Consider the following 13,922-nt stretch of genomic DNA (forward strand, 5'->3'; position numbering starts at 1 on the left):
TCGAATACAATAAAAAGAGAAAATTACACTACAACAGCTGAAGTAAAACTCGAAATGGGGGAGGGGTGCGGGTGAAAAGAAACAAAAATCTTAGTGCGACGTATTTATCAAATATGAGTACTTCTTCTCTGATATGGCAATTCACGATTGACATTCACAATTTTCCCCACATCTCTCGATGTAGTAACCTTTAAGTAATGTGTGGGAAGTTTTACAACCGTGCCTAAGTAGAACGGTGGTCTCGTCAACAAAATTGGTCAACATACTGACATAGTGCAATGCTGCGCCAAGTGTACATCTTCCCTTGATGCCACCGTAATGTTATATTCCTGTAAACGAATGTGCGCCTGTGTTGTTGTTCTCTTCTGTTCTTTTGCGCCTGTTGCCACCAAGCACCACTTTTTCCATTTAGAATGAACAGTCAAGTTTCTATCACAAATAACTGCTTTGCTTCTGATTTTCTAGACATGGACACTTGCAGTAGAGACAGTACATTATGAAGCAAGCGTAATATTCACCGAAACTTTGAAAAAAACACTGGATGAAGCGCTCGCACAATCTCAGTGCATATTCCGCTTGTTTCGACATGAATCTTTGCCAACATACCCAACTGGCGGTTATCCTAACCGAACCAATATTTCAATGGTTTGAAACGCCTGTTGATGAACCAGCAACTGCTTGATTTCCGTAAATGTGTGGGGCAGCCAAATATTGTCGCAGGCATGTGAAAATACTGAGGCATACAAAAAAAAAGACCGCTCGTCTTTTGCACAAGTGAGGCACAGGGGTTTTAATCCTGATATACTCCCGTCAGTTACGTTCCATGACGTGCAGCTAGAAACGCGTCATATTCACGTGGCATCATTCCGAGGACTCAGTATTACCTTCGAGATAAGGAAAAGAAAAGCATTGTTTTGTGTGAGTTTTAGCAAGTAATGGTATTGAGTGTGTAGCTTATTTTATCTTGCTGCTACCAGTTAGCTTCAGCACTAGCATATAAAGACTCCACTAATAGGCCCGACATGCAAGTATATATTTTCGTTCTCTTTGCTTCGAGAAACAAAAAAAAATATTTTTCACGTTGATACTGAAATGCGTCACGTCGAACAATTGTCGAAAACGGTGGTGTATCCAGCAAGATGATCCTTGCTGGAAAAACTACCATGATTGCCAGCTGTGCACTCAATAGGCCTGCCTGAATGCGCGCACTAAGTTTCCGGCCATTTGATAAACCACGCGGGGCGTGACATGCCATTGAATTTGGCGTGTGCATTGATACACAACATGACTGAAAAGTCTAAAGGAAACAGCGGCAAACAATATACATTAGTATTATTATTGGCATTTCATAAACTGGTTCAATGAAACGCTCGCTAATTGAACGGAGTGTGTGTTCACAATAGCGTTCACTAAATTTTTCTTTCGAATGTCGATCACCTCATATGTATTCTTTCTGGATACATTCTGCTACTTATTGCCGTTCAAAAAGCGCTGACGACGTCTAAGTTTGAGAAAAAGAGTAATCTACGAACTATGCACTGAGATACAATTTGTTTGATCTTCACAGACGTTATTTTGCTTTTTTCCCTGTTTTAATCATAAAATTATTTAACGGTGATCTGACGAGTATAAAGACTGTTACCGTATTAGTAACGATGGTGAAAGGTTCTTATCAACCTTTCTTATCTCGGCCTACTTAAAAAGAAAAGAAGCGTGAATTTTCCTCTAGTGGCCTTGCTAGTGTATTCCCTAGTTGTCGAGTTTTATGAGGAAAACAACAGTGAGGTCTCTATGGCCACTGTCATTGTTGTTTCTCAGCTATCATTGACTATACTCGGTGGCAACGTTTGTGGCAGCTGTCGCACGATGACGAACCCAAGGCCTACACCAAGGTTTTCATTTTTTTATTTCACTGCTCGTAGCTAACTTTCTGTTTCTTCTCTATACAACTCCTTTGCCAGCCGTTCGCAATCATCGGCAACATATTCCCAAGGGGCCAAGGTGTTCACTAGGCAGTTGATTCTCCCTCGCTAGCACAAAGAATGTACATTTTCTCAACAAGTCGTTTTGTTTGTCTGTTCAAAGCCCTGTCAAAGAGTACCGATGCACACAGTATACCACTCTTTTCTGGGTGCCCTCACATTGCACGGTTCAGCTATTGTAGCACGCGACATGCCTTGTAGTCACACAAATTCACAATTAACAACACGAAACATGTCCTTCGAGCAAAGAGAGTAAAGATGTCAGCAGACACAGTTATTTAGGGCTACTGTAAAGTTGCCCATCGACGTTCAGACTCGTCGCAACTGATCATATCAATGCATTTTGGTCGATCTGATGACACTCTAACCTAGTTCCCCAACAAGGTGATGCATCACCTACGAACTTCCACTCGACGACTGGCTGACATTCGAAGACGATGAGTTGCTGCACATATCGTCGAGCTTCGAATCCTTCAGCGGGGCATAGTTGTGGCAGGGATGACCGTGATCATTCGATGAGGTGTCAGCGCCAGCGTGAAGCTTTGTCACATTAGCATCATTGCGGACGGCTTAATATTAAAGCGTATAATAAACATTCTACTGAACCCTTGGTTCTTCAAATCGGCTTGTCTTTTCTTTCCTAAATTCCGCTGTGATTGACGCACCGTGGTGCCTCCGCAGTAAGGAATGTTTGTTGAACATTTCAAATCGAGCTTGCAGATAGCATACCCTTAATATTTGAGTGTCGCTGCCTTAAAGCGTCTGAGAAACTTCAATGTTCAGTGGTTCTTTGTCCCACGCATACAAGTCTACGGTGCTCCATTCAGGCGTCTGAAATGCTAGTGGAGACTCGTCCTTTGTATAATTAGATAGCTTGACTGCGATATGACCGAGACGCCGCATCGCCGGAAAATTGTAGGCAGGAAAGCAAGTCAGGCTCTATGTAGCTCAGGAAGAGAGCACTCGTTGGCGAGCTTACTGCGACCTCCATTGTTTCCTGAACGGACCCACCGAACTTGGTTTCAACCACCGTGAGGTCAATGTTCAAGCGCTCACTCATGCCACTTGCCAGCCTCCAATACACGTCTGAACCAAGTAAAACGCTTATATCTTGTTGATTCCATTTGTATAGATGAAAGGTGTCTGATACGTTACAGTTTATGTCACACAGTAGCTCGAAGACTGTACTGTTGATCGGCGGGTTCGTTACTGCACAAACTTCGAGTACATCTAAGGCTTTCGTGGTCACCGCTGTGTCTACGTTGGCCTGTGAGAGTTAATGCTACCCGTCTGCAGCACACTACTTAGTGAGGCTTTGAGTGAACGAACATAACTAAGGCCAGCTTCTTGTTTCCGATGACCGGGCATCTGAGGGCCCTTGAAATATCCGCTTGAATGAATGTGCGCTGGCTGCAACTGTCACAAAGAATGAGTGTGAGACGCCTTCGCGACCCACACCCAACCAACGGTCGGCCTGTTTGCAGTAGGAAATATATTGCTGTGAGACGGTACGTTTCGTTTGCTCAGTCTGAGCTCTGTGTTTCAGGTGTTGCGCTGTAAACAAGTTCACGATGCAGAAGGGCTGTGTTAACTCCACTCAAAGTGCTTGGAACATGCGTCACTCTAGGCGTAGTTGTGTCTCGCCCGGTGATATAGGACTTCTACTGATTCATGGAGGTCGCGTTTCTACGAGTCAGTGCAGCAGACTCGAACAACTCACACAGGATCATTAGATGTCAACGATGACACTAACTGCACAAATAGAGCTAGCACGTAGAAAACACTTTGACATGTGGTTGCTCCTGCCGCAGCGGAAGACTCTTCGAGCACTGCACAAGCGAGCCCATTTCTCATCCACTGAAAGCTCGTTGTTACGTTCCGCGATGGTGTGGTGGGAATGATTGCACAAGGGGCAACCTTCTGTGACTGCAACATATTCGACCGCGAGTGTGCATGCCGTTGGCAGAGCCCCTGCCGGTTTTGGCGTATGCTGGACGATGTCTTTTTCAGGTAATAAACACGACCAATCTGACGCCGGTCGTCCTGGCGTGCTTCCCTTCCTGGCCTCAATCTGAATGCACAGGAAATTGAGCATTTCAGTACCCTGGCGACGTGTCGCAATACCGGACGTTTCCTGCGGCACTTCTTTCACCTTTTGGGGGTATAAAATCGCGGAGTCGGCTGGAAGACACTTCATTTGGACGTGTTGGAGGACTACGTCGTACTTGTCAGACGGGACACCCAAACCAATCAAGGTAGAGACTTGAAAGTTGACTTTGTCGTAGAGCACGAGAAGTTTCTCCACATCCGCCGATAATTGGACTGGCGATAAGGTGATCAGGTAGTCAACGTGCTCGTTGACGAGGAAGTCGTGTGGACCAAATCGCTCCTTCAAAGTCTTAATGGCGATGATGTAACTCTGTTTGGTTAGGACTAACTTTGCTTTTTTTGCTGCCCAGTTCAAATAACAGTGAATGTACTTGAACTTCCCAATAGGTAAAAGGTCTTCGTTTAGGTGAATAATGGCTATGAAATTGTCCCAGAAAGACTGCTAATTGCGAAGTGCGCCGGCAACCGTGGGAATTTGTACTTTAGACAGGAACACTGTGCAATGACACGGCATTGTTTCTTTACTGGTTGTCATATCGGCTACTCGAGAGAAGAGTCACTTAGCTCGCTCTGGGCTGAGGTGCTGGCACTACCGGAGTGGGCGTCTGTTGATGTAACCGCTGACCTCGCAGCGCTCGTAATGGTCGCTTTGTATGCTGCCTCTCGGAGGAAGAAGCGCACTCGGGATACAGCGTAAGAGACCCATCGTTCGTATGCTCTTCCGGCGCCTCGAGCTCTTCCTCGTAAGCCTCGTTGTCAGTCGCTTCGAAGATTTATTTGTTTAGGTAGACAAGTTCGGCATTCTTCTGAGTGGGGTAGATAACGTGGGAGTCGACCTGACTGGCATCAGGAACGGCAGCCTGCAGTTTGTCTGCCAGAAGCGTGACGCGTGGCGCTGACGTTGATGACGTCACGGGTCTTGCACAGCCACTCCAACGACGCCATCGGAAGTCGAAGTCTCGGAAGGGCGTGACCGGGGGATTTGGGCACGAGAAAGAATGCCGCGTAATAACAAACCTGAGGCCTACACCAAGAACACCATGTTTATTATACAGTTCTGGTGACTAACCTCTTCTTTCTCCATCTCTACGTCTCCTTCTTGTTGCCACCCATCCGCGATCATAGACAACAGCAGCATGGCCAAAGCTACGTGGGTGCTGCTTCTGCACATGTCTTACTGTCCGTTTTTGTGCGATTTTAGTTTCGGTTTCGCAAGCTCATTCGACATGTACGTTTTCCCACGAGCACCATACAATAAATGTTATTTTTATTTTCGAGGATATCAATAAAAAGTTCATTTTTTAAGAAAAAGACAGAAAAGCTTTATCGAAGCGTTCAGATTTATTTGTGAAAAAAAGACATGACCACGCAGGAATTAAAGAGACAATGCAAATCGAAGAAATTATTTTGTAAATTTCAGTGGATACTTCGTCGACATTGTTATTTTTCTTTTTTTAGAGAGACAAGAACTTTCTGGAAATGCTCAAGTTCTTTTTGGGGGGACGCGAAAGCGGAGACAGGAAACAGAAATCTTACCACTGATCGTTCATGAACGGGAGTCTGCCGTTCGTAAATACAAGACGGCAAAACGCAACTTTTACTTGGCAAAGAACACTGTTTCAAAAAGGATAGTTAATCGTGGGATAGTTCGACGCAAAAATCTTGGTCTATCTGTCTGCATGTTTGTCGACTTGTCTTTCTGTGACCCGAAATGGCTGAAATCCAACCACAGCCGTAGCACCCACCAATATTGCTCTGGTTTCTGCGTTCATACTTGTGCAATTTTCGACTTAAAATGAGCCCCGCATCTGCATGTTTTACTGAATATGTCGTCAAAATACAAAAGTCTTGCATGTGAAGAGAGTGACGAAAACATTCATTTGATGTTCTGTGGAATAAAATTGGTGAATAGGATTCTGGAGACGCTCTTTTAGAGTTCCTCGGTGTGCGCAGCGGATACGAACGAGTGCATTGAGGCACTCTACACTGCGTGCGTATGGGCGCCATTTGGCAGTTATCTTAGAAAACGAAAGGATGACCTTCGATATAGCTAGCCCGTGGCGTGCGCGTGCGCCTCGGAGCCCATAATGTGTAGAATGCAAGGCGACGGGTAGGTACCACCACCATGTCATCGTAGCGAAGCGTAGGAAGCACCCACCTTTTCGTGCATAGTATTGCGGTGTCAGCGCATCGTGAGTAACTCCACGGTCCTCACAATTACTTATATATGCCTTCTGCAGTGTAAAGAAATACACCACGGAATATTGGCGTGTTGCGTCTCAGATATGCGCAATATTTGCTTCTTAGTCGACAATCACACAAGTATGAACGCAGAAAGAAGGCAGTATTGGTGGGCGCTGCAGATATGGTAGAACTTTAGCCATTTCAAGTCACAATCAGACAAGTCTACAGACTGACAGACACACAGACAAATCAATATTTGTGCTTCGAAGTAACCCAAGCAAGAGTATTCTCTTTAAATGCAAACATGCGCATATCTGTGGCACTATTCCTTTTCGTATACTTGCCGAAATATAGCTCTAGTGCTTCGCAATGCACAAGTTCCGTGCCGAGAATGCAATCAGTAGAGTTATTTGTGAATGGAATTAGGGCATTACTAAGCAAACTTACCGATAATAAGGCAATTGGACCGGACAGAATTTCACCTCGAGTCTTAAAGCAGTGTGCTGAGTCAACTTCTCTTTACCTGCACGTAATCTACACAAAGTCTTTGTCCTCCGGTGCCCTCCCTGACGACTGGCAAATCGCACATACAGTTCCTATTCATAAAAGTGGGACCAAGAAAGACGTAACCAAATATAGACCTATTTCACTTACGTCCATACCCTGCAAGTTATTAGAGCATAATCTGTGTAAAGAAATAATGGCACATTTATCAACAAACAACTTGCTGGCATTTCAACAACCTGGTTTTCTTAAGGGCTTATCTTGTACAACACAATTATTTGAATTTAACCATGATTTAGTATCTGAAATTGACAATAGAGGACAATTCGATTGCCTTTTCTTGGACTTCCAAAAAGCTTTCGACACTGTGTCGCACTCTTTTCTTCTAGGTACGCGTGCAGCGCTAAACATTGACAGCAAAGTTCTGGTGTGGATAGAAAATTACCTTTCAGGTCACCAACAGTGTGTAGTATTAAATGGCGAAAAATCAAGCTTTGTAAACATCACTTAAGGGGTGCCACAGGGCTCAGTCCTAGGGCCACTTTCATTTTTAATATATATAAATGACATTTGCTCAGGAATTGATTCTAATATACGGTTGTTTGCAGATGACTGTGTCTTGTACAGAAACATTAGAAGTGAGAGTTATGTCGCCCGGCTCCAAAGCGACTTATCACGCATCCAAGAATGATGTTCAAGGTGGAAAATGACATTAAATGCCAATAAAGGCATTCATGTCACTTTCACGCTTAAAAAAATTAGGTTAGCTTCAGAGTATGTAATCTGTAATAGTATAGTAACACAAAAACCGCATTATAAACATTTAGGTGTAACTTTTTCAGCCGACTCTTCATGGAATGCATACGTTGATTCAGTTGTTGCGAAGGCCGCCAAGTCACTAAATTTTATACAGCGCAGCCTGACACAAGCGCCGGCATGTTTGAAATCAACGGCGTATACAACATACATTCGCCCTATGCTTGAATACGCCTGTGCCGTGTGGGACCCCTGGCAAAGTACTTCAAGTTAAAAGCTTCAAAAATACAAAATAGAGCTGTAAGGTTCGTCCAAATCCGGTACTCAAGAAATGACAGTTGCACCAATATGAAAAATGAACTAGGGTGGGAATTACTCTCATCGCGTCGAAAGAAAGTGCGGCTAAAGCTTCTGTAACAAAAATTTCATGGTAAAACCGGCATTCGAAAAGAAAAGTACCTTCACAGTCCTCATTATATCTCTTCGCCAAATGATCATTGTTTCAAGATTTTAGAATACTGTACCAGATCTAATTTGTATGCTGATTCGTTTTCGTTCGTTCCATTAGAAAATGGAATCACTTATCGAATGAACAAGTGTGCTGTATTAATGAAGATGTGTTTTTCTCGACATTGTAAACCCCCTGCTGCAGCGCCTTCGGCCTAAGCGGGGTAATCATTGAATAAAGAACAAAGAATAAAGAACAATGTCAATACATCAATAATATGTGGTGTGTTTCTTTACGCTCAAAAAGGCATACAAAGGTAATTCTGAAGACCATACAGTTCATCACGCTGCGTTGACAATGCCACGCTACGTACGAAAAGGTGGCTGCTTCCTCGCTTGGCTACGAAGATACAGTAGTGGCACCTACCCATCGCCTTGAATTCTCACATAATGGGCTCCGAGGCGGGCACGGACGCAGTGCGCTTGCTATATCAGACACCATCCGTTTTTTTCCAAGATAACTGCCAGATAGCGTTTATTTCTCACGCAGCGTAGAGTGCCTCGATGCAATCGTACGTCTACGCTGCGCGCACCGAAGAACTCTGACACAGCGCCTCCAGACTCCCATTCTCCGATTTAACCTCATTCACACTCACTTAGAAGTCGTATTACACAGTGCTGTAGAATTGTCAAAGTTAGACGGGCACATAACGGTGGTTTGAAGGCAGTGCCGCAGACAAAATTTTTTTTCAGGGGGGCCAACCTGTTGAAGGCCTTGAAAAACTCCCATTTATTCATTCTTGGTAAAACAACTTCTTCATGCGAATATTCTGGGAAAGAGGGGGGGGGGGGGGAAATGCACACAACATCGGCTGGAGGCATGCCAGGCTAATAAAAGTTATCACTAACCAGCGCACATTTTCTTTCCTTGCTACCTTTACGCATAAAAAATGCTTTTTAAAGCTTATTGGCTAAAATTTGAATTTTGCCGTGGTGGTTTCTCATTACATTAAATGAGATCGAGGAATAAAATAAAACCCATATAGAAGATAAGCACGGGTTGTGAGCTCGTGTATTGCATAGCCATGTCTCCTTTGCTGCTACAAGGTCCATCAGGTCACAAAAAAAAAACCGAAGTTGTCATCCGTTCGCTGGCTTATTGACATATGTCACCTAAAGTCTGCACAAGCATTGCCACGACTACGTGCCACCTGTGACGAGTTTCGCCGCGGAATACTTTGTAATGTTTGTTTAGCAAACACAACTTCGTGTGGTCGCGTAAAGAGTTACAAAACCGGTTAGTTTTTTGGTGTTTTTTAACGTGCTAGTTCATCCACATCAATTTCATTACAGTAACAACAGGGCAGCTGAAAAATGTGTTCAGTACTTCCACATATGCAGAAAACGTTTCCACGTGACCAGCCATAAATTAATCCCCCGTTGCTGCTGAAAAGGCTCTACGATAGTTATAGTGCGAGAACAATTCGACGACACTGAGACAAGGACACCATGGACACGTCTCTGTGTCGTCCTTTTGTTCTCACGCTATAACTGTTGTCATGCCTTACCAACTAGCCCAAGCTGCCACACTTCAAAAGGCTCCTCGAATATAGGCCTTAGAATCGCCATTTTTCTGAACTCATTTCAAGCTGCTTACCTCAGTAGACCTCCGAAAGCAGCGAAATTCTCAGGAACAAATAGTGGGTACGAGTATATGGTGTAGCTTGGACGATCTACGTTGTCTGTTTTGTCGTTAATCAAATCAAGGAGCCTCTGCAATGAAAATGGTTTCCAAAGTTAGTGAGACCAGGAATTAGCTAAAGTGTGAGTGCAAAGAACACACATACAAATAAATTAGGGACCAGATTAAAGTTCTTCAGTTTTGACATTTACATAGAACGAATACGTGAAATCGTATATGTATGCTATTGTCATACTGATGAGTGCCGGTATGTGTTCACGTATATGAGATTGCAACTGATGTATGAAAGTGCCCTTCATTCGGTCGTGGTCCAATATTTTCACCCAACTTTCAGCATTTCTAGCAGTGTTCTGGGAGTGCACTGGTCCTTTCATTTTAAGCGTGACTATAAGACTCGAGTCACTGTATAGAATACGAGCCACGCTCCTAAACTGCTTTGCATTTAAAGAGAGTCACGTTCAGGCGTGGTCTCGTATATTCAATTTCGTAAGAGTGTTACATTGTGCATAGCCAGAAGTACTTTTATGGAAGGGGGGAGGCTTGAAACTATTCGCTCTCATAATCATGCGTTTGTATATCGGCTACATGACGTATTAACTGATGTTATCAACCCTTCATGAAAATTGTCACGTGCGTTTCATCCCGCACAGTGTGTGGAAAATACTCCCACAAACATCGCGGAAAAAATTACAGCATAACCACGGAGTGAATGACGAAGAGTGGGGCGAAGCTTCGGAGGGTTTCATCGGTAAACTGTGAATCCTGTCTGTCTGTCTGTCTGTCTGTCCGTTCGTCCGTCCGTCCGTTCATGTGTCTGTCACTCCCGCTATTGCCATCTGCTGAGTGAGTCATACAGCTTCATGATTACGAACTGGTCACAAGAGACGTGCATGTACAGACCCACGCCCTTAGAATCTTCACCCCTAAAAACACAGAAGAGCAGAGCTGAACCGACTTGAGGTGCCCTAGGAAAGAGATTTATGTGCGACAGATTCATTTTTTTTTCAAAACGTCTAAGTTTTTGTTCTGGGGAGCACGACCCAGCTGTCTTTATTGCCCACCGTAGTGTACTGCCTTTACACGCGACGAGGAATTGGCACACCGTCAAGAAAACGTTGATTTTGTTAACACAGACAGACGGAAAAAGCTTTATTAGCAAGTGTGTTTGGACCCCCCGGAGTCTCTGGATCACCGCGCGGTCCCACGCCACGTCTACACGGTCATGCCTCTCACTGCGGTGACATCGGCGGCCCTAGTAACCACAGCAAGCGGCAACGCCGGGTCCTCAGGAGAGAGAGCAAAATTTCTCAGTCTTTCCAGCTTGAGATGGCAGGCTGTCCCTGTGAGGGAGGATCAGAAGAGCAGCCGAATAGGATGTGGGAAAGGGTGGCGTAAGGTCCGCCGCAGAGGGAACATTCCAGAGAAGTTCCGCAGTAGTGGTACAGAAGGGAAGAAAGAGTGCGAGTCTGGAGACGTATTTTTGTCGTTGTTGTTCGGAGTGCGTAAAAGAGGGATTTGGAGGAGGGAAGATGCGGCAGTTCAAACGAGGTATTTGCGTGAGCTCTGAAAAAGTGTGTGACCACTGCTTCAAGAAGCCCGAATCGGGGATGTCTAGAGGGCGGCAAAGTAACCCTTGGGCTAATTTATTGGCAACCTCATTTCCGGGGTTCCCTTAATGAGCCGGTACCCACTGGAGCTCTATCATTTGTGGTGAATATTGCGTGGGCATGTTCAACAACTTCCAGGTAGAGGATTGTGTTCTGCCCCTTGCTTAACTATACAGAGCCGTTTTTGAATCAGTGAAGACGTGCTGTACAGTTGAGTGCATAATTTTAGAGACCACGGGAGTGCGTGCCGAGGCGCGTCGCTGCGCTTTCTGGCGGCTGTACGGCTCTGTCCGGGAGCGCGTACTGCGCACGCTCGTCCCATATCTCCCGGCAGTCTGCCCTTTCGCTCGTTTCAACAACGCGCATCTCGAAACGTCGCGGATGGTGCAACGTGTCGCTTTTGCAGTCGCTGTGCAAGCACCGGTACTCCCGAGCGATAGTATAGCGGCGAAAATGCCTTTAATATAATAGCATGACGCGAGCACGCCATGCAATACGCTTTTTCCCTTGATGCAGCGCGGAAAACATGCAGTTTCTCAGCTTTTCTCAAACAGAGTTGCGTGATATACTCATCTTGCAGTGATGAATTTTGTGCTCTGTCTCGAAGACGTTATGCTAGTTCCATTTCTTGGTGCAAATATCGCGCGTGCAGTGGTATGCAGTAAACCACTGAATATCACGCGTTCAGAATGAATAGCCAGGAAACGCGATAAATAAACAGTTTATTCTTATAAGCCAGAAGGAAAACGAAAACGATAGCTATAACTGCTTCCAGGAAAGATCACTACTTTCAGTATTTAATGAAATGCCCATCGGCGGCAATCATTGCGCCACACGAGATGACATCGAATTGCAAAGCGTGGACACGATCTCGGGGCGGCAACAAAGTGCTTCCCACTCCTCCTGTCTGGCCGCGAATAGGGTCTCCTTCGTTGAACTTCCAAGATTCCGCGCCGCAAGTCGGCGTTTCACGAGATCAGACGTTTTCAATGGGGTTCAGGTCCACTCCTACAGGGGGCCATTCCAATGTGCGAACAGCAAGGCCTTCAAGCAAATATTTCGCACTGCGAGCAGTGTGAATCGGGCTCCTGCCATGCTGGTACACGAAACAACCATCCTTGAACGGCCCATTCAAGACATAACACGATTCAAGACATAATTCACGCTTACTTGTCTTAATCTACTATAATGCATACAATTATTGGGTTGACTTCAATCGGGGTTTATGGTTCTAATAGTAGAAGACAGCACATGAACATCTGAAGTTCGAATCCTAGAAACTCTTGGGTCGAGGCTTGACTCCTACCAATAATAGGTGCGGGGTCTCGACGAGACAAAATGACAATATATAGAGAGAAATGCATAAAGCTCCACCAAAGTAACGTCTTGAGAATGTTTGCTCATTCGGGGTTCTTTAACGTCCACTCAGTAAACTAGTTTCAAGTATCTCTCCTCTTTCGAAATACGGCGTGCGCGACTAGACTTGAAGATGCGTCTTTCGGGTCAGCAGCCGAGCATCGAAACCGCTGCACCACCGCAGTGGCCTTAATAAAGGATTTATCCTTAATAAACCGAGTTTGTTTTCACCTTTCTTCCTCGGATCTTTTCTGCAGCGGTTGGACGTTTGATGGTTTCATGCATGTTCACAGACAAATCATATTTCGACCGAGTATTACTACGTGCGTTAGTTCGGCAAATGAGCGCGCAAAAGGCAACACTGCTGGCTGAGCTTATTGATTGCCTAACTCGACATTTAAATTGTGATCACGCCGCGGATCGCCTAGGAGTAACGTGCACTATGTGCAGCACGCCGAAACTCGCCAATGATGTGATGTCGTCACAATAGCGCTTGGCTTTTTTCATTGTCTTCACAGTGACTACAGAAGTGACACCTTGCACCGTCCGCATCATTCCGAGATGCGCGCCGTTGAAACGAACAAAAGGGCAGGCTGCCGGGTGACATGGGACGAGCGTGCACAGTACGCACTCCCGGACAGAGCCGTGCAGCCGCCAGAAGGCACAGTGACGCGCCTCGGCACGCGCTCCCGTGGTCTCTAAAATTATGCACTCGACTGTACATCTGATTGTGCAAGGGCTGAGATGATGGCGGTCTCCACTGCCTCCTCAGCTGTAGAGCCTGAGGGGAGGTGGTGAATCAGGGGATGAGGTAGTGTAGAGTTCTAGGCAACTGCCACAGCCTGCTGTGCTGTACAAGCAGCGTCTGCCCAAATGACATCCTGGGCTTGTCCGTAACACTTGTGAAGAGCTTTTGCGCGAGCTACTTGGCGAGCGATGTGATGCTGAGGGTGGACATTGCGATACAAGTGTTTGGCCATTATAGAGGCACTATATAGGGTCTTGGAATGACCAGACAGGTTGATTGATTAGTGGGTATGTTTATGTGAAGGGAGGCGAGAATATGGCGGCCAGTGGAGCTAGCAGAAGGTCTTAAATACTGTGCCTTGAGATGTGCCTTTACTAGCCCAGATGTTGTGCATTGTTACGAAAGACGGGGATGCCAACACGGTCCCGAAGACGCCACTGCTTCGAACTCCGCCGGAAAGGTCACCAGCCGTTTGGTAGCGTAGGTTTCTCAGCTCGCGACTGCTTCTGTGCAGAGCTGATATACGA

The 13,922-nt window shown here is 45.5% G+C and overlaps 1 protein-coding gene across 1 annotated transcript in view; it reads right to left on the reverse strand.

Moving 5' to 3' along the window:
• Window positions 1-13,922, reverse strand: part of LOC142789991 (uncharacterized) — an 84,797-nt gene that overhangs the window by 48,569 nt on the left and 22,306 nt on the right. Inside the window, exon 4 of the mRNA XM_075885021.1 lies at window positions 9,640-9,755. Coding sequence (XP_075741136.1) covers window positions 9,640-9,755 — 116 coding nt within the window. The remainder of the gene's footprint in view (window positions 1-9,639; window positions 9,756-13,922) is intronic.

The sequence above is a fragment of the Rhipicephalus microplus genome, chromosome 2 (assembly GCF_043290135.1).
Source record: "Rhipicephalus microplus isolate Deutch F79 chromosome 2, USDA_Rmic, whole genome shotgun sequence".
Classification (NCBI taxonomy): domain Eukaryota; kingdom Metazoa; phylum Arthropoda; class Arachnida; order Ixodida; family Ixodidae; genus Rhipicephalus; species Rhipicephalus microplus.